Source organism: Pelodiscus sinensis, chromosome 5 (genome assembly GCF_049634645.1).
Source record: "Pelodiscus sinensis isolate JC-2024 chromosome 5, ASM4963464v1, whole genome shotgun sequence".
In the NCBI taxonomy this organism is placed as follows: Eukaryota; Metazoa; Chordata; order Testudines; family Trionychidae; genus Pelodiscus; species Pelodiscus sinensis.
The window spans coordinates 37,958,604-37,985,544 of NC_134715.1; the positions used below are offsets into that span (position 1 = coordinate 37,958,604).

Sequence of the window (26,941 nt, forward strand, 5' to 3'; positions counted from 1 at the left end):
CGGATGGCTGGTATAAGACTTCATTAGCCACGGCATCAGGGGGTAGGCCGTGTGCCCCACGATGCACAGTGGAATCTGCATGTCCCCAATCGCAAAGTCCCGGATGGGGAAGAATGTGCCCTTCTCTAGCTTCCTGTAGTGGCTAGAGTGCTGTGCCCGACCACATTATAAAAATGTCCGTGAACTGTCCACGGTGATTGACAAAAAGCCTGCAGCACCATAGAAAAGTAGCCCTTGTGGTTAATGTACAGGGCTGCTCCATGTTGAGGAGTGCGGATTGGGATGTGGGTCCATCACTTGCTCCCCCGCAGTTTGGGAATCCCAGGGCAACAAATCTGGTCACGATCAGATCCAGGTCTGCCAGGCGGATGACCCTGCGCAGCAGGATGGAGTTGATTGGCCCTCACCACCTACGGAAGGAGACAAGCAAACACACAAAAGAGAGAATGAGAGCTTGAGCACTTGGCTGCCCCCCCTCCTGTCCTTAAACACCCAGGAGCCACACCCTATGATGCCAACCTCCCAGCAGCAGGGCTGTGTGAGGGAGGAATGGCACAACTCCCCAGGGACGGGGCTTGCCCCCACTCCCACTCCATCCCCCCACCCCCAACCTCCCTCTCCCTCTTTCCCTAGGCTCCCCCCCTCATCCCCCCAAAATGCAGGGACTGTAGCCCAAGAGTGCCTTACCTCCATGAGGAGGGCCCTGATGGTGGACTTCCCCATGCTGAATTGGTTGGAGATATACCTATCTCATAGAGGTGGAAGGGACTATGAGAGGTCATTGAGTCCAGTCCCCTTCCCACACAGCAGGACCAAGTATCATCCCTGACAGAATTACCCCAGATCCCTAAATGGCCTGAACTCACAACCCTGGGTTTAGCAGGCCAATGCTCAAATCGCTGAGCTATCCCTCCCCACTGACTGGTAACTGTCTGGGGTGGCAAGCTTCACAATCACTGTCTGGACTTGCTTCTCCAGGGGATGGCAGGTGGGTGTCGTGTCGTTGGAGGGAAGGGGCAAACCAGGCGCACAGCTCCAAAAAAGTGGCCTTCTGCATGTGGAAGTTTTGGAGCCACTGCTGTCGTCCCACCGCTCCATGACCAGCCAGTCCCACCAGTCAGAACTGGTGTCCACCCTCTAGAAACGCCTCTCCACTGAGGGTTGTGGTGGCAAGAGCGTTGCTCCCGCACCCAGGGAGAGGGTCCCAAGAATGAGCTCGGGGTCAAGCTTGGTCTGGACCGGGAAGGCAGCCGGCACAAAGTGCTACAGAAACTGCAGCATGGCTGTGTGGGGCCATCGCATGCTCAGGGGCAGCTCCGGCTCCATGGCACAAAGGAGAAAGCTGTGGCGTCCAAAGAACCACATCACGCACAGCTAGAGCTTTGCTGTCCCTCGAAGAGGTGGGCAGACACGCAGCAGAAGCAGAGAAACGGCTGTCCAGGGGAGTCCCTTTAAGCGCGTGTCTCTGCTAGACTCTGACGCCAGCACTTGGAAGCAACTGGTGACCTAAAGCCCTGCCTGAAGTGGTTCCAGGTGGCCTTTTATGCTAGAGTCCAATCAGTCTGGACAGTATCTTTCGAAAAAGCAGATGCACTTTGGCAGTATGGACGCGTTTTTTCGGAAGAAGTTTTTTCAGAAGATCTGTTCTGGAAAAGCTTCTTCCAAAAGAAGCTTGCAGTCTAGACGTAGCTTGAATTTTAGCCTGTCTAAAGAGAAGGCCGTAATTCTATTATTTAAATTCTGTTAAAGGTCAGTAAGATATTCTTTACACTGTTTGGCTTTACCCCTTTCTTTCCTCCCCCACCTGTTTAAACTTCTCAACTCTACTTACAGCAGTTGTTCAGCAGAGGGAGCTTTTGGAATAAAGCTGTAGATTGTCTTTGCCTTCAGGAGATTAAGTATCTTGCTTTCGCTCCATAGAAAATCTTACCCATCTCAGAAGCCAAGAGTTCAAAGTCTTGTCCCAAACTTGTGAATCTGTAGGCATAGCTTTGCTTCTATTCAGACGGGCTAGGGTGTTTTAAAAACAACAGCAGCAGCAACAACACATTTTAATAATATCACAACCTTTATTTAAGTAATCAGTTTGTTTCTTTACTTTGATTTATGCACCATAAATCTTCTATGTACATACATTTACTTGGGCAGAAGGCAGTTGGCTAACTTTACAGTTAGCCCGATATAGTGTAGCAAGCTTTAAAAATCAGAAGCTATAATGAAAATGCCAAATGACTTTTTAACAACATTTCCTTCACTGGTATTTAAGAATTTTGCCATTAATTTTAGTGCCACTAGAATCAGTTCCCAAACTTTTTCAACTGCATAAAATATTTTATACTTCTGTTTTGGGTTTTAATGTATTGGGGATTTCAAAACTTGACTTGTATCTTTCAAGACTTGTATCTTCCTCCTTCTTTTTTCCTTCTCTTTATAACATCTGGAGAAACAGATGGATGAATTATAAAGGCAGGAAATGCTTTTATGAGTTAATTGGCTAGCACTCAAATTGGTCTTATTTGATGGAGATTGAAGAAGGGAAAATATAGTGGAACATTGCAAAATGCAGAAGTACTTGTACTCTATACTGCATTGGGTGGCATAAGCAATCACCTGGGCAGTGGTAGGAACTGAAGTTTTGTCTGTTTAGTTAGGAAGCCAAGTGAATCCAGTAGTTCCCACCTTAGAAATATTTACACTAAATTATTTATATTGTGTGAAAATCTTGTCTAGTCTATAATGACAAGATAGTAAGTGACAAGCCCAGCTATTTCTATGAATACTGAAAAATCTTTTGGAGGGCTAATTCTGGAATATTGCCCTGACTAGTTTCCGTGATTGATGTTATTTTTTATTTCAGGTACTGAAGGTGAAAGTGGAAAATGAGAAAGTTGTTCAATAAAATGTCAGTTTTGTCGTGTTTTTTACAGAAGAATAAATCCTTTCTCATTAGATTATGATCAAGGATGGGAAAACTAATGTAGTGCCATTTTTGTTAATTAGGTCTTCAGGTGCTGGGAATGTAGCAGATCGTGTCTTGGCTCAGCTGTTAACGGAAATGGATGGGATAGAACAGTTAAAGGATGTGACAATTTTGGCAGCTACAAACCGACCGGATATGATCGACAAGGTAAGAATAGTTGCATTGTGGTATATACTAGTCTCTTGTGAAAACCGGCTCTGGAATAATTTGTTTCTCTTTCAGTGCTTTCATAATTTTCTAGTCCATTTTCTATTTAAGGTGTTTGAAAATAAAGACAAAAGGAGGAGGAAAGGATTATGTCTGCATTTCCTTTTTTTTGTTACATGAGGCTTAGTGAAAAACTGCAACATCCTGAAGTATCAGTTTTCTGAAAAAGTCTTTTTCTTTTAATCCGGCTCACAGGATGTGTGGAACATTTCTGCAGAACCACTTGTGTCTATTTTGCTTCTATAGTGTTTATTTATGAAGGAGTTTGCTGGACTGCTGGTTTCATTAGTTATTTCCTTTTAAAATATTTAGTAACTCAATGCTGCTAATTCAGTCCATTTCCAGTCATAGCAGTTCCAGATGTAAAACATTACAATTTCTCTTTAGATTCTAAGGCAATTATATCTGGATAATAATTACACTCCATGGAACATTTTGAAAAACTTTAATCTGTAACTTATTGCAAACCCTTTGCCTCCCCCCCACCCAAAAAAAACCCTCCACAATTCTCTGCAAATCTTAAAACACTTCAAAGCCATGTTTTCTTGTCAGAAAAAGTTTGTACTACTTTTCTCTGAGAAGCATGTCTAAGGGTACATCTAGACTACAGGGTTTTGTCGACAGATACTGTTGACAAAGCTTCTGTCGACAAAGAGCATCTAGACTACATTCAGTTCTGTTGACAAAGCAAGCTGCTTTGTCGACAAAACCCTGTAGTCTAGACACAACCCTACATGCAATAACACCTTCTGTCGACAGAACTCTGTCGACAGAAGGCGTTATGCCTCGTAAAATGGGGTTTACCAGCGTCGACAAAACTGCTGAGTTCTGTCGACGTTATGTCGACAGAACTCAGCGGTAGTGTAGATGCAGGTATAGTTTTGTCGACAAAAGTCCACTTTTGTCGACAAAACTCTGTAGTCTAGACACACCCTAAGTGTGGGCCTTTACTTGAGGAATTCTTTACTTGTTTGTCTTTGGCTCCAGAAAAACACTAGCTTCTATCACTTGGGTCCAAAAGATGTACAATTGATGGCAGTTATCATTAAGGCTTTTTTATGCACTTTGTGTATAAGCCACTAGGGCAGAACTGGTTAGGAATTTCCCCTCAAATTTCAACTGAAAATGTCATTTCTAATTGAAATGATCTGCTAGAATGTTTTGATTCTTGCCAAAATTTTTCATTTTTCTGTTGAGAAAAATCTAACCTGAATATTTCATCTGGGATAAGATGAATGAGTTGAAGAATTCTGATTTGGGTCAGTTTACTAGTATTTTGTGTCCACCTGAACAAAAAAGTTAAAGTTTGGGTGTCTCACAGCCCCATTTCCCTCTATGGGCCAGACTCGCTGACTGGACTGCTATTACGCAACATTGGTTTCTTTCTGTTTGAGAAAATTAAAAAAAAAATGAAATATTGGAATTTCCTCTGAGGTAAAAATCCCAGTTTTTGACCAGATCGCCATTCAGAATTGCATAGTTCTGCACAAACACACTTACTATAAAATTACATTAGTCAGAACTCATCCTTGAAATGTCTCCTCTAGCAGCTAGCTATCAAACCCAATAGGCAGCTACAAACCTGGAATATTAATAGCTGTGCACAACTTCTGTTGCTAGCAGTGCTGCAGTCGCACCTTCTGCTGCAACAGCGACCATTGTCATGTAGACAAGAGGGTTTTAAACTTAACCTGCTGGTTTTGTTCTAATGTCTTTACCGCATGTGAACATCACAGTATGTAGTGCTGGTTTAATTTAGTTTTCAGCTGCTGCAGAGCCAGCAGTAAGAGAAGAAAATATACTGCAAAAGATAGGATATTTTACAATCCCTGACTTCCCTCAGTTTTGCCATTTCCAGCAAAATCTGCAAAATAGATGGTTCCAATGAACAAAACACTATGTAACCTGTAGTAGAAACTACTGTGCAATGTTGTGTATATATATGGGTGTTTGGGAGAAGAATTCTGTTTCCTTATATCTCCAATGAAATCTCATATATAGATCCTGTTTAGCTAAGATTAGAATCGGGTGACAAGAATTTCCCTCTTAGAGAGGGAAAGGGTTTTCAGCTGATATAATTTAAATGCCAGGGTTGCTGTTAACTATTAGCTTCTCTTCTTTTAACCTGTGTAATTTGGGTGCCTGCTTCTACTGCTATCTCTTGCCCAGTGAAAATGCCTTAAAGTTCTTGATTTTGCCAGTAGATAACAGAGGGAACACATGCCTATTAAGTTATAGTTTGTTCTGAATTGAAAAGCTTTCTGACTGACTTACAAAATTTAAAATGAGAAATGGAAAAGACTAATTTTCTTCTTACTTTATTTTTAAATACAAATTATGCTTCTCCTATCTCCTTTTATTGCTGATTTTTTACTGAGCTGGAGCATTGTTATGTATTAATTATTACTGGTCTGGACAAAAAGAGAGACAAGGGAAGCAGTAAGAAAGAAAAAAACCATATTTTAAAACTTTTGAAAATGATTTTATTTTCCTTTCCAAGGTAAGAAAGTCTTTTGAAAAGTCTATTATGTAGATGGGTATACATTAGAAACTTGCCAGTCCACACTCACTGCAGGAGGAGAGAGACTAAGTGCAGCTTACTGATGTTTGAGAACCAGTGAATCAGTGTGGGGCTGTTTGTAAACTGGAAGGTGCAATTTCCAGCATAGGTAAGCATACCCATGCTAGCTCTGAATCTCTGATCAAGCTAGCACTCAAAAAATTGCAGTGTAGCAGCTGTTGACCAGGCAGTGAGATGCACTAGCCATCCTGAGTACAATCCTATCTGAAATCCTAGGCACACTGTTAACCATGTAGCCACTGTCACATTGCTATTTCTAGTGCATTAGTTTGATCAAAGCACAGATATGCCAACTTGGAAATTATTCCTCCAGCTCTAATGTGTGCATCATGCTTCCTACAAGCCAAGTAGGTTGCACCATTATGCTCTCTACTCCAAGAGTTAGAGATGCCTACATTACAGTGGTTTCTGTTTCTCTTCATTGAAAGGGAAAAGAGAGAAGGTGAATACCATAAGAATGCCATTAATCTGAGTTTCGGTAAGCTAATATCTGGAATATCTTGAAATGTGGGTTTCTGGTTTACGTTACGATTCGTCAGTTTCCTTATACTGCAGAATTTTAAAATATGAATGAATGTAATGTTTTAAAATATTAATTAGTGTGATCACATATTTCCAGTCAATATATGGTCATGAGGGGGGACGCTTACCTGGCTTGGCACCCTGCTGCAGCAGGGAAAGCCTCCAGGGAGCATGTTCTTGTTCCTTGGGGGCGCGGGGAGAACTCAGTTCCTTCTCCCCCTCCCCCGCACCCATGTAGCAGGGAACCCAGCGCAGCTGCAATACCAGGCCAGGCTTCCCGCTGGCAGGGCGCGGGGGACGGGGGGGAGTAGAAACTCCAAATGTCCCTGCCAGATTAAACTCTGCCAGTTCCTCAGCAGGCTGGGGAGGGGCACAGGGGAGAGAGAGCAGCAGAGCATGGGGGGCAGCAGAGCCCGAGCGCGCCGCAGGCGAGGGGGAAAGCAGAGCCCGAGTGTGCCCCAAGGAGGGGACAGCAGAGCCCGAACGCACCCCAGGTGGGGATGTGGGGTGGCAGAGCCTAAGCCGGGTTCCCTGCAGACGGCAATTTTAAAACGCCAAGGTCCAGGAGCGGCTCCTCAGCTCTGGCCACCCCACCCCCTCCCAGCAGCAGTGGCCACTACAAAAGCAGCCACCTGCACATGTGGAGGAGGAGGAGGCTGCGCAGCACCGGAGGCCCCGTGGAACAGGGGTTGTCCTGCGGGCTAGGGAGGAGGCAGCCACAGTGGGAGAGCAGGGGGCAGGGGAGCAGAATTTTTTGGGGGAACCCTGAGTTCCACTTTGCGGAACCCCGGGGTTCGACAGAGCACTGTTTGGGAAAAGCTGCCCCAGGGAAAAATTGTTGAGCAAAAAAAAAGGAGGCTTGCTCCTTTAAGGGCTGCCATTTTGAATTCTATTCTCTCTGCGGCACACCTCTGACTGTCTCGCGGTACATCGGTGCGCCGCGGAACATGCTTTAAGAAACGCTGCTTTAGTGTGTGTTCCTTATTTCCTATAAAAAGCTGTACGTACAATTCACATCTGTGTGGCAGGAATTGAGGGATATAGCAAATGGCATCAGAGGTTATATTCTTAGGTTTGTAAACACTGTAAAGTTGGGAAAGTGTTTGTGATGTCTAAATGTATTAATTTACAAAAACAGTAAACCTAAATCCAGCATATTCCTGTTATGTAGTTTTTTAAAATTAATATACAGTTTATGGTCTTCTCCTATAATTTGAGAGAAACTTTTGAGAATCTAGAGTGCAAGTAAGTGGAAGATTATTTTTCCTCTGTCTAATTCAGGCTTTGCTGTCATTGTAAGTTTAGATGTAAGTGCTCTCTGTTATCTGTGCGTATTTTCAGCCATCCATTTAACTGTAATCTTGGTTGGTTCTTGTGACATACATTTATTAATTTTAATTATTTATGGGACTATTACCATGGTACCTAAGCACTGTTGCCAATAAAAAGCCCCCTACATTTAAGATTGTGTGAGACATTTTAGCCAGCTTGATTTCTCATTCACTTCTCATGTGCTGATGCTAAGGATATTCTGAGGTGGTTGCTATTTTCCTCAAAGAATATATCTTATTTTATGTACTTTTATTCCTGTATTTTTTCCTGTCTAATACAAATTGCTCTTCCGATACTCACACATGTGATGGGAACAAGATGTTCAGAACATCTATTGAAGGTGCTGATGAAACAAAACACTGCTATGAGTAAATAATAATAATAATAATAAAATCCTTCCTGTTATGCAACAAATAAGTTGAGTTTTTACCATCTGTGGTGTCTGGGGAACAGCTGTGGGAATAGAACTGATGAGCTAGAGGTACAAGTATGGGAAATGATTTTAATTCGTGCTGATTTTTCTAGGCTCTGGGAGTAATTTTTTGGGGCCTGAAACATTTTGGGACTTGTGTACTCTTATTCAAGCTAAAATTAAATGTTTTAAACAGGCTTATAATTGAGTGTGCACATTCTTTCCAGAGTGCTCTCTACCAAATTTCCTTGGAAGGTACCCATGTCTTTTTCCTCTTTGGTATTCACTAATTTAAACCAACTTGCTTGTGTGTCACTCAGCGTAACCAAGGTTTTAGTATGTGGATCTTAATTCTTGGTGAGAATGGTGGGTTGCTATCATTGTTACATGTCCTATGCAAATATCTTCTTCCTCTTGAGCTGTATTTCAATCTCCATTAGCAAGGGAAAGCTGAAGCAAGAGGCTGTTAGATCCATGAGGAATTCAGTGAGTATTTTAGCACAGGAAGTGAAATGTGTGTAGCTGAGAAATCAAATAGTTTTGCCTCCTGCTGGGTCAAATTTGAATGTCAAACACATTAGATCTGATGTAAAACACAAGGCGTTGAATGAAGTGATGGTCTGTGGTTCAGGATGGCACCCTGGGGCTTTTAACAGCCTTACTCCTCCTTATCCCGGAGTGCAGAAAAGTTGCATCCTCCAGTGTGCTATTTGCATAAGAATGACAGGATGTGATGGGACAAATGAAGATTAATGAGATGATGTGATGTCAGCGTGGCCTATTGTTTTTAGATTAATGATGATCTGGATTTCTTCAGCGTTGAGAGGCTTTAGAGCAATATAAAAACGAAATAGTAGTGATACACAAATAATACAATGAGTGCCAGAGAACTGGGGGTTTATACAGGCTTTTAAAAAATACAATGAACAGGCTAAGGTTTTATATGCTTACATGTCTTATATGCTGCTGTGTGCTACGCAGTGGAACATTTCCCCCCTTTTTTGTATTTTTATTTAGTCCTCCATTTTTTTTTAAATTCAAAATAACAGGAACAGATTATTCTTTGGAGTAGCTCTGTTGATTTCAGTAGCTTTACCACAAAAGATGAATTTGAGTCATCTACTTAAAATAATAGTAGTACATAAACCCTGTGGATGCTATCCTCTGATGTTGAACAAAATAAAACTGCAGCATATGCTGTTCTCATAAACTGCCAACAGTGCGGAAATGGAATGAAACTCTTTCCTTACCAAACCTGCTTGATCTTGCTTGGTTTCGGAGGGTCCTTTTTGGTCAGAAGGTTCCTACAGTGCTTTAGAAAGTTGGTCTGACCCTCGAAACGTTGATCACTTAGTAGCTATGGGACACCTCTAATTCAAAGTGGTTTATTTTGATGAAAAAAATGCATTATATGGCGGTTTGGCAGAATCAGTAAAGAAATTCTAATTTCTGGCCTGCAGCAAAAGAAAAATAGTCTTTCGTCTTTAGAAACTTCAAAGTTCTGCCTTTCTGTAGGCTTATGGAAGAAATTCAAATATTTAGGTTTGCAGTTTTATGAGTTAAAGGAAATAAAGAATCTTGCATATTCATTAGTTATTGTCTATATGTGGGTTATTAAAGCAGGTGATACTGTAACATGTAAGCATGTTTACCAGTCAGATTTGCTGGCATAAATTACAATTCCTAGTGCAGTATTCTCATTTATTTATGCATTTGCCTATTTGGTGACTTTAAGCCTGCCTTGTACTCTTCATCTTGATCATACACTAGTGTCTCAGTTATGTAATGGCTTTAACATGATAGGGTTACAGTTGCCCTGGTTGCAAAGAGAAGTTGAGCTGGGCTTTGTACTTTGTGTGTTCTAGTCTTTGCGCTCCCTAATTTCATGGGGATGGAATCATAAAGGAGGTCAGTTTTCATTTAAAATAAAACGAATTCTTCCAGTCCTATTCTTTGCAGAGAGAGCTCTGAAAGCAGAATGCAAACCAATTGCTAAGGTTGAAACGAGGAAGAAATTATACTTCTGTAGGATTCTGGGGGAATCTAAAAATGTGTCCTAATGATGCCCTCGCACACAGATTGGAGTGAAGGATAGGCTCTGTTGGCTAGTGCCTAGGAGCCTGCCTCTTACTGTGATGTGACTACATCAGAATGGAAACTTATTTATTTATTTTCTAAAGATATGTTTCTAGACTTCATGATCATGATGAAAGTCTTGATGAAAACACAAGCCAAGTATATCTGATGCAGCAAGGCCTCCTCTGAGCCTGGAAAATAACTCAGAGCCACTGGCTACATCTTATGGAACAGTAATAAGCAGGGTTTGACAAACCACGGCGAAATCTACTCGCTAGCCCTGCACTGTGCATGTGCCAGACCTGCATGCGCACGCCACCGGTGAACGGGGCGACCGGCTGAAATCTACTCACCACGGGCGAGTAGATTCATTGATTTGTCGAGCCTGGTAATAAGACCCTTGCTTGGGCGTCCTTCAGCACCAGCAATGCAAGAAATTAATTCTGTATGGAGGACGTAGGGACAAGTCTGTTCAGGCCTCCATTAAAGCAGATACATTCTGGCTATTGAGATTAGTACCGCAGGTGTTCCCTTATTCTGTCTCCCTCTCCCTTCTACTCCCTTTCTTTTGGGGGTAAAAAGGAATTCCTGCTGCTGCTGCTGCTACTCCTCCTGTATGGCTGTTGGTACGTGGGGAGGATCCTTACTGCTGCTCCTGGATGTCAAGGTAAGGGCACTGACAGTCTCTCCTAGTGATTAGAGACATAACCTGACCTGAGAAGTAGGAATTAATAAATGGGTAGGAGTTAGGCCGGGAGGGGAGGAGGCAGAACAGGGCAGCAAGAGCAGACTGCAGCAGGATGGGAACGAGGGAGGTACAGGAATGATTGCATGGTGCCGCATGGGTTTTTTTTTAAAATAAATTATACAGAATTTCTTTGAAGATAAGATTGTTCTGGAGCATATAATAAAGTTTAAGAAAATGAAGCTCTAGGAAGAGACATCAAAATACATGCTGTGGAAGAGAGTATCAAATATTTTTAAAAAAAATCTTGGCACTCTCACAAATTCCTCTCTCTTCTCTGTGCTCCCATTTGCTTTCTGTGGTATTTGTTTTGGTCATTGTGTTGTATCTGACAGCCAGCAACCATTAGTAGCACTATACTCTGAGAAGTGGATGTTTCTTAAGAGGTGTCACATTGCTATGGTTAATGATGGCTGTTGATTTATTTATATGGCACAGAGTGTGCCAAGATTATCTGTAGAATTAAAACTGCAGGAGTGGAAGAAGTGTTTAAAGTTGTTTCAGAAAAACAGTCTGCCATACTTGAAATGAGTGGCAATTTGGGGAAATATAGGGTCACCCCATATGCCCATGAATACAGGTTAGACCTCCCTGCTCTGGCACCCTCGGGACCCGAGTGGTCCCAGATGAGGGAATTTGCCAGATCAGGTAAGGTCCCCTGTCACCCCTGGGCTTTCAGCTGCTGGCCTTCCTGCCTTGGGGTTCTCTCATTCAGCAACATCTGTGATCCTGACGGACTATGCATGTTGCCGGATGACAGTGTCTTGGTTTAGGGAGGTGCAACCTGTACATGTACCTGCTGGATGAACCCAGTTTTTTGCTGTTTACACAATGAAGCTGCAGTTCTACATTAGGATTGGCCAGATGGACCTTTCAGCCCATGCAAAGTTCCAGTAAACCACATTCAGCTGTGTGGTTACAGTGACACTTAATTCCCACAGTAACGTGATATTTTCATTTAAAATCAGGAGTTGTATGTTGAGATTCACTGAAATATTTAATTTGTTTCCAGTACAGTGTTTTCATACAGTATGGGGAGTAACTATTTCCAGGTGTGCAAAAGGGATTTTTGTTTCTATCTATTTGATTGTCAGAATGTGGAGAGCTGAGCAGTAAATTACCCTCAAGGCTGCTAAAATGTACCCTTCCCCTCCAAATCCTCCTACAAACCCCGACAGTGGTGACAGCCAAGAGCATGGTGACTTTTTCACTTAAGATTTATTAGTTACTTGAAAAAACGGGGTGGGGTTAAAACTTGTTGAGCTGCATATTTTCTCTTTTAAGAGATGTAACTCTAGGATAAATTGGTTTTATTTTGTCTGTGAAAACATGTATCCAGATAATACACATAAAATATACATACAGAGAATAGTTTTAATTAATGGGGAACAGAAAAGTAAATATGAATGCACTTATTCTGTATAACAGGTAACATTCCTTACATTGAAGCAGTCATATATTTTATTGTTGCTAATACTTTTGTAATCTTTTGCACAATACATAGCGGAGAGATGTTTGGAAGCTATCAAATCCTTTCTAGGAATAGGTACCAAACATATTTATTTCATCTGCAAAAGTGTAAAGGAGGAAATTTGCTCTTATTCATATCTTACATGCCTCCAAGTGAACACAGAAAATAATTATTCACTTCAGGAGACTTAAAATGCTGTGGGATTAATTCCTTTAATGTAAATAACTCTTTTAGCAACTTCAGTTTAGTGATTCATGATGCAAATCATTTTCAACAACAAAATTAAAGGGGATATCAGATTCATGTGGTGAATATAAGTTAAACGACTGAAATGAGCGATGTTACTTGGAACGAGGTGTTCTTCAATGATAGATATACAGTGGTGTAAAACTGGAGTTACTGTGGATTTATTGAGTATTATGTATTTATGGAGTTTCATAATACCACTGTAAGTTGCTTTTTTGTGTATGTACTGGTTTTTCATTGTGACTATAATGGCAATAGAAAAGCTTTATTCCTAGAAACATAAGTTTCTTAAACCAAGTTTAACATATCTACAAAGTGAATGGTAGGCAACTATATCCACTTTTTCTTCATGCATATGTAATAGTTTAATTTCACAGTTTTAATGACTTGGAATCTAAAACAGCACCATAGAATCAATATGTTCACTACGGATGTTAAATTTTTTAATAATTGTGTAGCAGCAACAATTTTTAATAGTTACACCGTTACTAAAATGGTCTCTGGGGTTGAGGGAGCATCAGCTAGTACGCTCCTGGCCCCCGGCCCCACTCTTGGGGAGCCCCTGTCTGCGGGGCCACTGAGCTCCCCATGGACAGAGGCTGCTCTGGCATCCCACGGAGCAGCCTCTGTCCACAGCAAGCCCAGGCCCGCCATTGAAAGAGACTGCTCCACGGCAGCAGCCTCTATCAGGGAGCGGGTGAGCTCTCCCCAGAGGCAGCAGAGCGGGGGAAGCGGGGGCAGCTGGCTCTGTGGAGCCATTGCTCATGGGGAGCTGGCTTTTAAGCTGGCTCCCCCCAAGCACCAGCTCCCACATCCCCTCTCCCCTTGCTTCTTATGTGGAGGGGAGCAGCTTAAAAGCTGGTGCTCAGGGGGAGCTGATTGAAAAGCTGTCTCCCTATGAGTACCAGTTCTGTGGAGCCACCTGTTCCTCTTCCCCCCCCATGCTGCTGCCTCTATATCAGAGGCAGCAGTGCAAGGGGGGGAGGAGGTGGTGGTAATATGCCAGAGCAGCCTCTGATTGCGGGAAGCTTAGGGCCCCTGCGGACTGGGGCTGCTGCTGCCGCCCTGCACTGCTGCCTCTGATACATAGGCAGCCATGCAGGGTGATAGGTGGGAGCTGGTCTGTGCAGGGAGCTGATTTTTAAACAACTCTCCTTGTGGACCGGCTCTATCTGTCACCCTACAGGGCAGAGGCAGCAGCGTAGGGTGGCCAGGGGCTCCCCCCCGGGAGCATATTACTAACTGTGTAATTGCTAAAAATTGTTCTGGTTACATGATTACTAAAATAAATATTTAACATCCCTAAAGGGTACCTGTACAAAATGAAGGAAATGGGGATTGTAATAATTAAATATGGGCCATAGGTCTTGAGGGAAGATGATGATGGTGAGTGCTCATATTTGGGAAGAAGTGGGTGGTTCACATGAAAGCTCATGATACCATCTACATGTTTTGTTAGTGTTTAAGGTGCTACTAGACTGTGTGTGTGTTTTTTTTTAAAGTTTTATCAAGAGGATACTGCTCTTTACCACTTACTGTGCTGCTGAGATTCCTACAGGACCATCCTGTGATATTTTCATAAGGGAAGAGAACAGTATCTGCCTAGATAGTAGTACTGTAGTTGTAGCACTAAAATTGTTGCTGTTTTTATGTTTAGTTTTACTCATAAAGACTGACTGATGTTTTCTGATGTGGCTTTATTGATCTGTCGGCAGATGTTTCTAGAGCAATTCTTTGACTAAGAGTAGATTCTGACCTGAGCATAGACTGAATTTGTGAAAGTCAGTGATGCCTGTAACTGGAATTTGTTTTGATTTGGGGTGGGAGGAGAAGAGACAAATTTGAAGGATATTTAACTTGTTGATTTGTATCATAAACTGAAATTGGCATATTGTCATTGTGTATTTGCTTTCTTGTTTATAAAGCAGCATTCAGATAAAATAATTGGATACCAATGTCTGATCTAAAACAGACTCCCAGAGGGCCACAGTCACCAGCTGAGTAAGAGTTTTGATGCTGTCCTGTCATACTAAAGTTAAAAATGCAATTTGTGTTCACTGCTGACTAAAATGATCTCTATATTATCTCCCAGTAGTGGGGGTGAGGAAAGTGGCAAATATGGCTTGCTATTGATCTTATTTTTTTTAAACAGGTGGGTGACTGTTAAGACTGACTGTTGAAGAATATATTACAGAACTGTATTTTACAGTGTCAATATTAGATATGTAGTTTTGGCTCATTAATTACATTAACTCTCCATAGCATTGGTAAGGATTGATAACTTGTAGAGAAAAATAGACAAGACACAAATGATCTGCATGTTGTGACAAGATACAGGTGTTATAGAATAATCTCATATGCCTTTGTCTCACTACATAAGCCCTGCCATGATGTGCTACTGTCTAGAGTAGAGAAGTTTAAATTTATATTAATTGGCCAATCGAATAGTTGGTGGAATTTGCATTGACTATTCAGTTAGTTGATAGGGCTCCTCTGCCTTTAAAGTGTCACAACAGCCCCAAGGCTGTTGCTCCACTTCAAAGGTGAAAGTGTTGAGTGAAGCCTGGGGCAAGCGGGGGACTCAAGACTGGCCCCGTACTCCCTGGAATGTTTCAAAGTGGCAGCATTGCATGGACCCTGGGGTCAGCAGGAATTCTGCAGCACTCCTCAACTGATCCTGGGCTCCATGCAGTGCTGCCACTTTGAAACACCGCAGGGAGCCCCATGTTAGGCTTCATGTGTCATTTCAAAGCATTAGCACCACGTGGATCCTGGGGCCAGCAGTGATTCCCCAGCTGGTCCTAGGCTGCATGCGGCATTTCAAAGCGGCAGCGCTGCGTGGAGCCTGGGGTCTGGCCCCAGGCTCCATGAGGCGCTGCCGCATTCAAGCAGTCCCTTCTCTTCCCCCCTAGCTGCCTCTTTATGATAGAGGCAGAAAGGGGGTGGGGAGCGATTATCCGATAGTCATTTGCTTATTGGTAGTCGACTAGTCATTCACATCCCTAGTCTAGAGGTACACTCAGACAATCAATTGGCCCGACAATACTGGAGAAGGCAACAAAAAAATTATGATCAACTTTTACCTTTTGAATTCTTTTGCACTGGTGACACAGAAAAATAAAAGAAGCAGAGCAATAAGCATGACAGTGGTCACGCTGGGTCTGAGTATCAGTCATGGCCAGGACAGATGAACTACAAATCTAGGTATTGGCATCTGCATAAAATTAAGGCCAGTGAACAGCTGTAGGAGAAGCCAGAGAATTTCACAAGCCGGTTCCCAATGGACACTAAATCCATTTGCATTTTGGCATGTGATCTTACATTTTTTTGAATTTTTAAAAATTTGTAAATATTCAGGCAAAGTAAACACAATTATTTCATAGCAGTACAGAAATTTTTTTGGAATGTATATATTAAAAAGATTAAAAAACTCAATTCCTAGAAGAGAGCCAAATTAGGTATGATATTATCAACCTCATCTAATACTCAACATTGTTCAGAGAGCTAAAAGAGCATGTTCGGTTAGTAAAGGGATGAATTGCAATTCTCGTTATTATTTATTTTTTGCATTGTAATAGCACCTTGAAGTCATAGAGAAAAATCAGGGCCTTTTGTATGATGTACTCTACCATGGGGATGCTAGTGGTTAACCAGTTAACCAGTTGTGCTCACCTTTAATGGGTGAGGCTTATGGGTTATAGTTAACTGGTGGGAACTGGAACAGACCCCCACTCACTGTGAACAGAAGGGCTGTTTCAGCCCCACAGTGCTCATGGCAAGTGGGGAGCACTCCAGCCCACCTGGAACATCCCCTGGGACCGGCCCTGGTGCGATGTGGGCCTGGGCATTGCAGCCTGATTGGAGCAGCCCCCAACCGTGCATTCTAGGGTGGGCACTCCAGCCCAGATTTGCTGGAGTGGCCCTCTCCCCCACTCACCCCATTTAATTGGTTAAACTTAATGTTTAATTGGTTAAATAGTTAAATGGGATTTTACATTCCTACTCTTTGTTTCATTCATCTGTTGAATCTGGCTGTAACCCAGTGGGTTGAGGTTGTGAGGAAAAAGGTAATAGTGAATCAAGCAAATTTTGTAGTCACTTACAGTTGTTGTACTTCACTTTTCAGCCAGTACCGAAAAAAGGGAATCTTTGACAAAACTTTTTTTGTACTTGATCTCTTTGCTGATAGATAGCAGGATATGTTGCAGGATGGAGATGCTCACACTTGGTAATGATTATTCCATGAGTTAATAAGAAAGCATGTGAGGTGTGTAAGCAAGAACATATGCCAGAGTGTATGTTCATCAGTCAACACATAAGGTGCATGTAATTGGTAAACATATACATGTTACTGCACTTATAAAATGGCAATTTAATGTACTTTTACAAAGGCATGTAGTGTTCCTTGATGGGTTACAAAACATTTTCGTTTTTTAGAACAGTGTGCTGTATTTTCAAACACATGTTGTGTGTGTGTGTGTTTTAAATGCCAAATTGAGCATTATCATTCTGTGTTGATGGTGCCACTTTCTAAGTGGATGGGAGGAAATACAGACGTGGCTTTCATTCAAAATCCCCCCCGTGCTGTTTTTCCTTTTTCTCACTTGTCTGAGATGTTTCATCTACTTTTGGGGCAAAGAAGCCCAGTTCTCAAAATATTTTGAATACAGGTCTGATACCCCACTAGGAAACATTGACATCAGGGGACATGGTCTTTTCATAGTGACATTGGCTACATCCTTGCAGCAATGAAGAAAAACCATATTCAGCAATAAGTTCTGAATAGTTAAACAGATTTAGTATTAATATTAGTATTTGAAGAAAATAGCTCTCTAGTCTCTGTGTGATTGCAGGGTCACTTCAGTATCAAAGGGGTACACAGGACACATTAGCAAGAGAAACAAATTTGCACTAAATTCTGATGTTCAAAGTGCTGCCTGCTTGCCCGAGAAACATTAGTGTTATTAGAAATAGAATGGAAAAGGGTAGAATACTAGGATGTGTGGTTGTATATGGGTGAGGGGAGAGGCAGATTAGTGTAAGGAATCACTGTGAATTGAAAACTGACTATGCACTTGAGGGTAGTTATGGTCAGAGCAGTTGCTATTTAAAAATACCTACTTTCCATTGAACAGATCTATTTTCTCTGTGGGTCCAAAGTGAGATCTGCTTACATTGGTAACAGAAGTTAGTTTCTATTTCTAGAAGCATTGCAGTGTTTAGCATGTGTATCAAGAAAATTGCTGTCTAATTTCTAACAGATGGGTGACATTTTTTCCTTTGTTGCACTTGTGCAACCCTTTTATCTCCAACAAAATTAACAGAGAGGAGAATGTTGAACAATAGATTATTTCTGGTGATTAGTTCTTGGGAAAGAAAGAACCCAGCTTAACCTTCAGATCCTAGGTTAAGTTTGCAAGGCTTGTAGGGCAGAAAAACTTGTCTAATTTGTAGAGAGAGCACATTTAACTGGGTGATGCTGAAATACAAATATAGAAACCCGCAGTACCATTTAAACAGTCATATTTCAGAACAGAACCATATTTTAACAGCCTCTACTGTTAACTCCCAAATTTACCTGCTATGAAATGAGAGCAGAAACAGCTGGAGTAGCTAGGAAAAGCTAGATTGGATACTACTTAAAATGGAAAATTACAAAAGCATTGCAGTTCATTTAAGCAGCTCTTTTCCTTCTACCAGTACCTCTACAAAAGAGTTGGTCATTTTGGATCTTGGCCTGACATATTGTCTACACACACAAATTGTACCACTTTAACTTTAGTGATATTGTTAAAGCAACTCAGTCCCGTAATGTGTACAGTTATACAAATATAAACCTGTCTAATACTGGTATGGAACAATTCCTGTATGGTATAACTATTTCTGTATAAAATCATAGACTTTTAACAAAATAGCTTTGCAGGCATAAAAATTATGCTTAGCTAGCCCAGATCTAATTAGTAGCAGCTTCAAAGGGGCCGGCATTGCGGTATTCATGACTCAGCTATCTACTTGTGAGCTTTATCCCCTTCAGAATACCTGGTTGATCAGGTATCTGGTGTTTGGAGGAAAGGGAGTTTGAAAACATTAAGGTGTTGAATACCATTTGTTGTGACATTTATTTTTTTCAAAATATAAAATAAAATCAGGTGAAAAGAAAAACTTAAAATAGCATGAAATATTCTTAGAGTATTTCTGCATCAACTGAATTAGTTTCTTTTTTCCCCCATTGAAAGAATTATAAAGTTAGTTGAAAGCTAATTTTTGTTCCTCTATTTTCAGGGATTGTTTTGGTTATAGTCCTTAGTTGCAATCTTACATTCATTTTCTTTTTTCTTTCTCTAAGTAGCTGTTGTGTGTGTTTTTACTATTTCTTACTACTGTTTTCGCTGAATATGCTTGTCTCAGTAATTCTCTCACGAAAACACACAAGATTATTTGTGTTTGTTTTGTTTTCACAGAATCATAAATAAACCTTGACTGAAAAGTAGCAGTAAAGGGAAGTTAGATATTCTAATATTATTAGTTTGATGGCCTAAGTAAGGATGTGAATGTATAAGGTTTACCGATGAGCTTGGGCTCACTAGTTAACCTCTGGTTACATGCAGACCTCCTCCCCTGCTGCCTCTTTATTAGAGGCAGTGTGGGGGGAGGTGGAAGCTGGTGCACGTGGCGAGCCAGCTTTTAAGCCAGCTCCCAGTCCTCCCCCTTCCTCCCTCCCGCCATACTGCTGGCTCTCGTCAAGCACCTGCAGCAGCACGGGGCGGGGTAGATGGTGTTCACGGGGACGGGGATTCCCCACATGTAAACTCTTTTTAACATCTCTGGGTGTAAGTTGTGTTTTAATTTGATGCTTTAATGCCTCCATTACAGTTCTGTCCTATATCCTATTGTACCAAGTGTTAAGAAAGAAAACGAGTATTTCCAATAGAGATGTTAAAATGTGTTTAATTAATTATGTAACTGCTGAAATTTTCACATAAGTCTACTCCATGGGAGCACTGGCGTGTGGGGAACTGGCTATTAAGCTGGCTCCCCATGTGTACTGGGAGCTTGCATGTAATGGTGCATGTTAACTGATGAGCTTACGCTCATGGGTTAACCATGTACACGTTCACATCCCTAATTTCTACCACTTTTCATGCACATCTCAGTGACTTCTGTAGTTGATCAAACGTAGGATCAGCAGATGGCAGTCAAACCAAAGTTCAGTACCTAAGTTTGTTTAACGTTTCAAAATTCTAAGCATATAAAAGTTTGAAGAAAGAGAGAGAGACCATGTCTGATGATTAGTGTCAGAGATGGTGTTCTTACAAATTGGTCAGAAGATGTAGGTTTGTCAGACTTTTGAAAAGAGAACTTTAATTCCTGCCCACTTGGGATTTGACTGTGCTGTATTTTAGATCTACAGAGTTCATAAGATCTTGTAGTTTTTTGGCTGCAATTGTGACTATTTTGGATTTTTTTTTAAAGTACAAAATTTGGTGATTGATTTGTCAAATATGGCTTTCTTTTGCCATCTCACTTATGTACTAAAAATCATTTAATGTAAAAATATCTGTTTTCTCTAGAGTTGCTAGGAAGAGATTTGTATTTATCTCTTTCATGCTTTAGGATCATATGCTAGTTTAATCTGTTAATTTTTTTATGGGAACCATGCTTTTCTGTTAACCTCAGTGAATAATGAGTGTAGTAAAGGACAATTTTTGTTTGTTTTAGTACTTTTAATTATGCTGTTTTGAACAATCCCAGCTAAGTGGTTAAATAGTTCAGTGGGATATGGCATTTTTATTTGCTTCCTGTCATAAGCAATTGCAACAGTTGCTGCTTTGTATCCTAGACATAGCTACATTTCAGAGGCTAATGGAGTGATTTCCTATATTTACATCCCTTTTCTATTTCATGGCTGTACTCTGTCTTAAGTAGTCAAAATGTAGACCCATTAATAAAAGGCACTACAGTATCATTAAATATTAATATTTACTTTATTGTCATTATAAACTCATGTCTGTTTTTCAAAAACATGTTAAATTTACTCACTCTTGCCATGCCACATCCTCACTCAGCTTTCTTTCACTTGAAAATTAGTCTTGATTTTTAAATTGCACTGTTTGGGTCTTAGGCTTCAATTCTGGATGAGTTTTGTACTCCTCTTGATCTGTGGGGAAACACTGTATATTTTATCATGAGTCTATTTTTAGTGCACACTTTACATCTCATCTCCCCTACGGGGTTAATTTTGTGCTTATTAACTGCAGAGCACTGTTTACACTAAGCATTATTTAACTTACACTGGTGGTATTACTGCATTTCCTGTTTTGTATTCACAATCATAGGTTTGTAAAGAGGTGCCTTTGTGTAAAGTCTTCACTGACATTCTAGGCAAGTATATTCATGTCTTGAAGTAAGCACGGAAGAGTAATGTGTTGGAACTCTGCTAAAGAAGGAAATCTCTTTGTGTTTCATATATGATACTCCTACAGTCCTTTAAGAATGTATTTTTAAAATGTCAGCTATGCATGTGTTTTGTTTCCCTGCGTTTATTTTTCTGACTTGAATTGGTTCTGAAAGCCATAGGGAAAAAATTTCTGAACAACAAGAAACTATCTGTGTTTAAACTGAATTGGGTTGCAAGACTGGTATTGTTTTATAGTGTAAGAACAAATTCATCCAATAACTTGTGTATCAGGGTCTTTGAAAGTTCAAGAATAAATATTTATACCATAACTGGATGAAATGCTTTCCTGGTTTATTTGTGAAAAGGTTGCTGGTTAAATACATGGATTTGGATTTTTTTTACCACCTGAATCTTGTGTCCAGTCTTTTTTGCTTGAAATGGTTATGGAACTGCCAATATATTTTTGATGGCCAAAACTAGCACCGTGAGAGAGAGAGAGAGTGTCTAAACTAATTAGGTTTTGTTAGCAAAAGCCATTTTCTAATGCTTACTGATCATTTGGTTGTTTTTTAAATGTATTTTGGGACTCCTGGGAAGTACTCTCTTGACTTACTAAGTTTCAATCACAGAATAGTTTTGGAGAGAGAGTTCCTTTCATACAGTAGATACTCTTTAGGACTTATATAAGTACATAAATTGTACCACTTCAGCTACACCGCCATAGTTAAAGAATCTAATCACCCTAGTGCGGATGCTGTGTGGATGATGAGGCTGCTTAGATAGCCCTCTCCTGCGTTTAGCAGCAGGAGTGTATTAGAATATATCTATGTTTGGAGCCAATGTGAGTCTGATCCATCTTTATCTTGCAATTTCTGTAGCCATTTACACCAGTGCAAAGGGGGTGTAAAACATTGCTGTTTTCAGTTGGTGGTGACATTTTACTACTCATTTTGCGCTGGTTAATGACAACTACACAAGGAGCTCGACAGTAGTAATTTGTGCCTTTTGTGCCATGGTGGCTTACGAGAGCAACCTAATGGCAGCGAGTGCTTTGTATTTTTAGGTTTATACTACAAAACTCTATAATTTATAAATACTAGTATTACCAGTAGATGTTAAAGCAATAGAGAGGTGTCAGGATGGGAGTGTATGGCCCTTTAATACTTCTTATATTTTGAAGATTACCTACATTTATGCTGTGACTAAAAACAAATGCAAAAAGCCAATAAGCAAAACACATGTATCCACATATTAATTCATTCTACTGCTGCACTTAAGTTTACATAGTTTGTACTCTTTTTGTTCTTTCTGTTCCACTTTATCAGATTATTGCTTTGTTAGAACAAAGATGAAGTAGATCTTTTCACTGAAAAATATGTAGAAAAGCACTGGCAAATCTATAACCTTCAGGTCAGTTAAAATATTATTTATCTTTCAAATTCAAAATACTAGCTATAGTATTACACTTTTCATCTGTCAGATTTTTTTTAGCAAATGTAATTTAATTTTGTAAATTACATGTAAATACTAAAGAAAGCTTAAATACTATCAAAATAATGTTCTGTTCTTTTTCTCTTCATTTGTCTTCAGTTTTCAACTGTTATTTAAATTCCATTCTAAGGAAGGGAGTATGTTTAAATCCTTGAAATCATCTTCCTCCTACTTTATAGTCTGAAAAGGGGGGAAAATGTTGGTAATTTCTTTTTCAGAGACTCTTGTTCCCTCCTTTCTCTTTAAAGCTTTCTATAAGATAATGTTTCCTAGAATAATGTCAGCTAGTGAAAGGATTACAGAAGCAATGCTGTGTATACAGTACATAGAGAGGAAATCTAAAATCAGTTTGCATTTTTGCAAATGTTTCTGTGCCGTCAACAACAGAAATTGACATAATTTTAGAACTAAATAATTCTTGTACACTAATATAAAAAGACTCTTCCATCTAAATCCTTTCTTAGCTCTTGTCTTCCCACAAAGGTCATCCTACTTTAACTGTACTTGTATAGTTAAAGTGGTACAACACCTCTAATGTGTATACAGTTATGCTGGCACAAACCATATTTATATTGGTATAGCTGTTATTGCATGCAAAGGGGAATAAGCTGTCAGTATAAGATACTTTTATACTATACATCTGTGTACAGTTAGAGGTTGACTGATATCATTATTTCTGCATAAAATCCCACCCCTAGTTTTAGTCCAGAGGCTTTTTCTGTGCTTCAAGTGATCACTTTTAGATCTGGGCAAAAAAAAACAACAACCCATTTTGGTTTGCCATCAATTCTGAAAAAATGAAAAAAATTATGAATTTTGGGTTGAACTGAATATGACATTTTTCAAAAATTGTAAGTTAAACAGAAAATGAGGGAAATTGAGTTGATCGGAAGCAAAATGTTTTGTTAATGTGGAAAAATGAGTATGTGAAAAAATGTTTTCATTCTGAGAAAAGCTAAGGAAAGGGTTGCAGAACGGATGTTGGAGGGAGTGTTAATGCCTTCCTTGTAAACTTTAGCTCACTGACAAAGGCTTCATATGGGATAAGGGAGATATGGACTCGGTTCCTTTTCTGTCTAATGTGGAAAAGGGTTTTGAATATGGGTCTCCCACATTGCAGAAGAGTGCACTAGTTACTAGGCTAAGGAATATTTTCAGTTAGTTTTCTTAAAGCTGTTCAACTATTTAGAAATAATTAAATAGTCATAATAACATGCATCTGACGAAGTGGGTCTTTGCTCATGAAAACTTATGTTCAAATAAATCTGAACGTCACAGTCAGTCTTGTTGAAAATGATTAATCAAGGTTCACTCTCTGCCAATAAATAAAAAATAGAGGGTTTTTTAAACTACAGGCTTATCTACATAGGGACACTTAAGAAATGTAATCTAAATTAATGTTTAAAGTTGATTTGTTAAACTGCATTAAACCCTATGTGTACAGTCTTATTCAGAATTGAAGAAGCTTTAATTTGATTTAGTTTATTCACTTTTCAAGTGAATTCTGCCTGTGGGTTTCCACACCACAGATTAATGTGATTTTTCAAATCCACTTTAAATTAACACTTTTAGTTGATTTGGATTAATTTTTTGAGTGCCCCTTTGTAAACAAGCCTTAAATTTGGTTCATAAGAATTTCTGTAAAGCTGAGCTCCAGCTGGCACAGGCCAGCCATATATTTTTATTTGCAGCTAAATGTACTGAGCATAATGCCCCATATGTTCTGTGCAGAAGACTCAGCTAGATGTCAGCTGCAAGCCATCAGATCTCCATCTGGGTAAAGGGAAGGGGAAGTGCCACTGGATGAAGTGCTAGGAGGAGGCCATGTGGTCTAGATTCAGTTCTTCCACTAACTCTTAATTCTGTTACAGATAAAGTTTCATGTAGAAAGCAAACAAGTATCAGTCACCTGTTTTGCTAGTAAGATAACTGAGATGTTGCAACAAGGTCACTTCTTGCAAAACCCAGGTGTCTGATTTATCAGATCTCATCTCATTAGTCTCACAGCCGTTCAGGAAAAAAAAAAAGTGCCTGACCTGTGCACTCGGTTATGTTGTCTGTAACCAGGAAAGCCCATGCTCTGCTTAAAAGCCAGGAATAGAAGCCAGGATTTTTAATACTTAACATTCTTCTGCTGCTAGCAAATACCTGTGTAAGCCACTAGCAAAACATATTATGGCCCCACACATGTCTTTCCCTCACAGGCCACACTAGGAAACTATTTCAGAATAACTAAATTCAACTTAACTCTCGATTTTACAAAATCGAAATAGCATGCCCCACTATGGGGAAGCCTCGAAATTACTCCAAGGCAGGCTTCGTTAATGTGCATATGCTAGCTCGATCGGTCCCAGGAAGCACTGGGAAGTAATTAGTTAGAATTACTCTGGGGAATAGTTATTTTGAAATAGTGGCACTAGAGGGTCCATGCTACCGCTCTTTCTAAATAACTGTTTTGAAATTAGCATTATTCCTCAAAAAAACCAGGAGTACAGATTTCAAAAAAAGTGGCCCATTATTTCAAAACTAGCCAATTAGCCCGTCATAAGTCGGGATTTTCAGCTCTTGTCTCCTGAGTGCGCTTGCGCTCGCTCTCCCTGCCTCCCTTCCCCCTCCCTCCCTCCCTTCCCCCTACTGCCTACCCCCCTCTCTCTCAGCTCTCCTTCGCCTCCTGCCTCTCTCTCTCTCTGTCTCTTTCTTTCTCTTCTCCCCCCCTCCTGTCTCTCACTCTCCCTTTCTCTTCTCCTCCTCCTCCTGCCTCTGTCTCCCCTCTGTCTTTCCCCGCCCCCCTTCCCCTTCCCTCCCGCCGTGGCGCTTGGCTGAGTGCTGCCTGCTCAGCCGGGCTGCCGCGAGAGAGGGGGGCGGCGTGGTGAGGTACATGGCCGGGGGTGGGGCCGTGTACGTCACCGCCCTTTCTTCCCATCCCACCGCAGGGGAGCCCAAACGGCCCCTTGTGCTGCTGGCTCCCCCGGCGGCCCGGCTGAGGGACGCAGCACACAGCTGAGTGCCACAGTGGGAGGGGAAGGGTGGTGGTGACGTACACGGCCCCACCCCCTGGCCATGTACGTCACTGCTCCGCACCCTTCCCCTCCCTCCGTGGTGGCTCGGCTGAGTGTTGCATGCTCAGCCGGGCCGCCATGGAGGAGGGGTGGGGTGGTGACGTACACGGCCAGGGAGCGGGGCTAACTATGTCACTGCCCCTCCCTCCCTTCTCCCATGGCATCCTGGCTGAGGGGCGCACCACTGAGCGCCTTGGCGGGAGGAGGAAGGGGGGGCGGTGACGTACACAGCCCTGCCCCCCGGCTGTGTACAGCACTGCCCCACCCCCCTTCCTGTCCCACCGGGTCCACCTGAGCAGCGCTCAGCTGGGCCCCGGCAGGGGAGCAAGCGGCGGAAAGCGGCCCTTTGGGTTGTCCCAAAGGGCCGATTGCCACTGCTTGCTCCCCTGCTGGGGCCCAGCTGAGCATAGCTCAGGTGGGCCCGGCGGTCAGCTGGGCCCGGGGCCGCTTGCTCCCCTGCTGGGGCCTGGCGGGAGCGCCGCTCAGCTGGGAGCGGCGCAGCGCGCCATAGCGCACCACGCAGGGAGGGGAAGGGAGCAGGGCTGGCCAGAAGGGGGGTGGAAAGCAGAGCTGGGCGGTGGGATTGGGGGATGGAGGGCTGGAGGGGATGATGGGGGGAGCCGGAGTAAGGGGGGAGGGAAACAGCGCTCCGGGGAGGGAGTGTCCGGGGGGCCATGCGGCCCGAACCACCAAGGAGCAAGGGGAAGGGGGGGGGGCAGGGTGCTGACATACACGGCCAGGGGGCGTGGCCGTGTACGTCAGCGTTACAGACGCACAGACACTGGGCTACTATATATATAATAATAGGATTGGTAATGTGGACCCTCTGCTTGTAAATTCGACCTAATGGTGGTGGAGGTGGGGGGGGGGAGTGTTATATTGAAATAAAGCCCTTGAATAGACCAGGACAGAGAGAATTGCTCTTGCCAATGGCTCTTCTTACTCCAGTGGAAGGAGTCAGTGCTGTGGATCTTATATTATTATTTTGTGCTTCTATAGTGAGTAGGAGCCATACTTATGGGCCAGGATCCTGTTGTGTTAGATACTGTAAAAGGATGGTCCTTGCCCTAAACAACTTAAGGTCTTGGGGTAAATTTTCCCGCAAACTGTGCGGCCATGAAGCAGCCTATTAAATGTCACTCAGGCACTCAAGGCTGTGGTGGGGAGAGATGCCTCTCTCCTAACCCCCACCCTGCTGTGTCTGGGGAAAAGGTGCTCCTCCCCTGGCACCAACCCAGCACAGCCCGAGAGCTGCTGCAGGGGGCAGAGCTGGGGAAAGTTTTCTTTCTCCCAGAGCAGCCTCCACCTTATCCCTACACCTGCCCCAGAAGCCATGCCCCCTGCCAGAACCCTCATCCTCATTTCACACCAACCCTTTGCCCCAACCATGAGCTTCCTCCCACACTCCGAACTCCTTGACC

The 26,941-nt window shown here is 41.9% G+C and overlaps 1 protein-coding gene across 7 annotated transcripts in view; it reads left to right on the forward strand.

Annotated features, from left to right (window-relative positions):
* AFG2A (AAA ATPase AFG2A) overlaps positions 1–26,941 on the forward strand; it is a 286,867-nt gene that overhangs the window by 96,930 nt on the left and 162,996 nt on the right. For 5 of the 7 annotated variants that reach the window (XM_075929855.1, XM_075929852.1, XM_075929851.1 and 2 more), the window contains exon 14: positions 3,001–3,127. The exons of 1 other annotated variant lie outside the window; for it this stretch is intronic. In XM_075929855.1, the coding sequence (XP_075785970.1) occupies positions 3,001–3,127 (127 nt within the window). Of the gene's footprint in view, positions 1–2,857; positions 2,903–3,000; positions 3,129–26,941 lie in introns of those variants that run through there. One more of the 7 variants, XM_075929856.1, reaches the window with a different exon arrangement.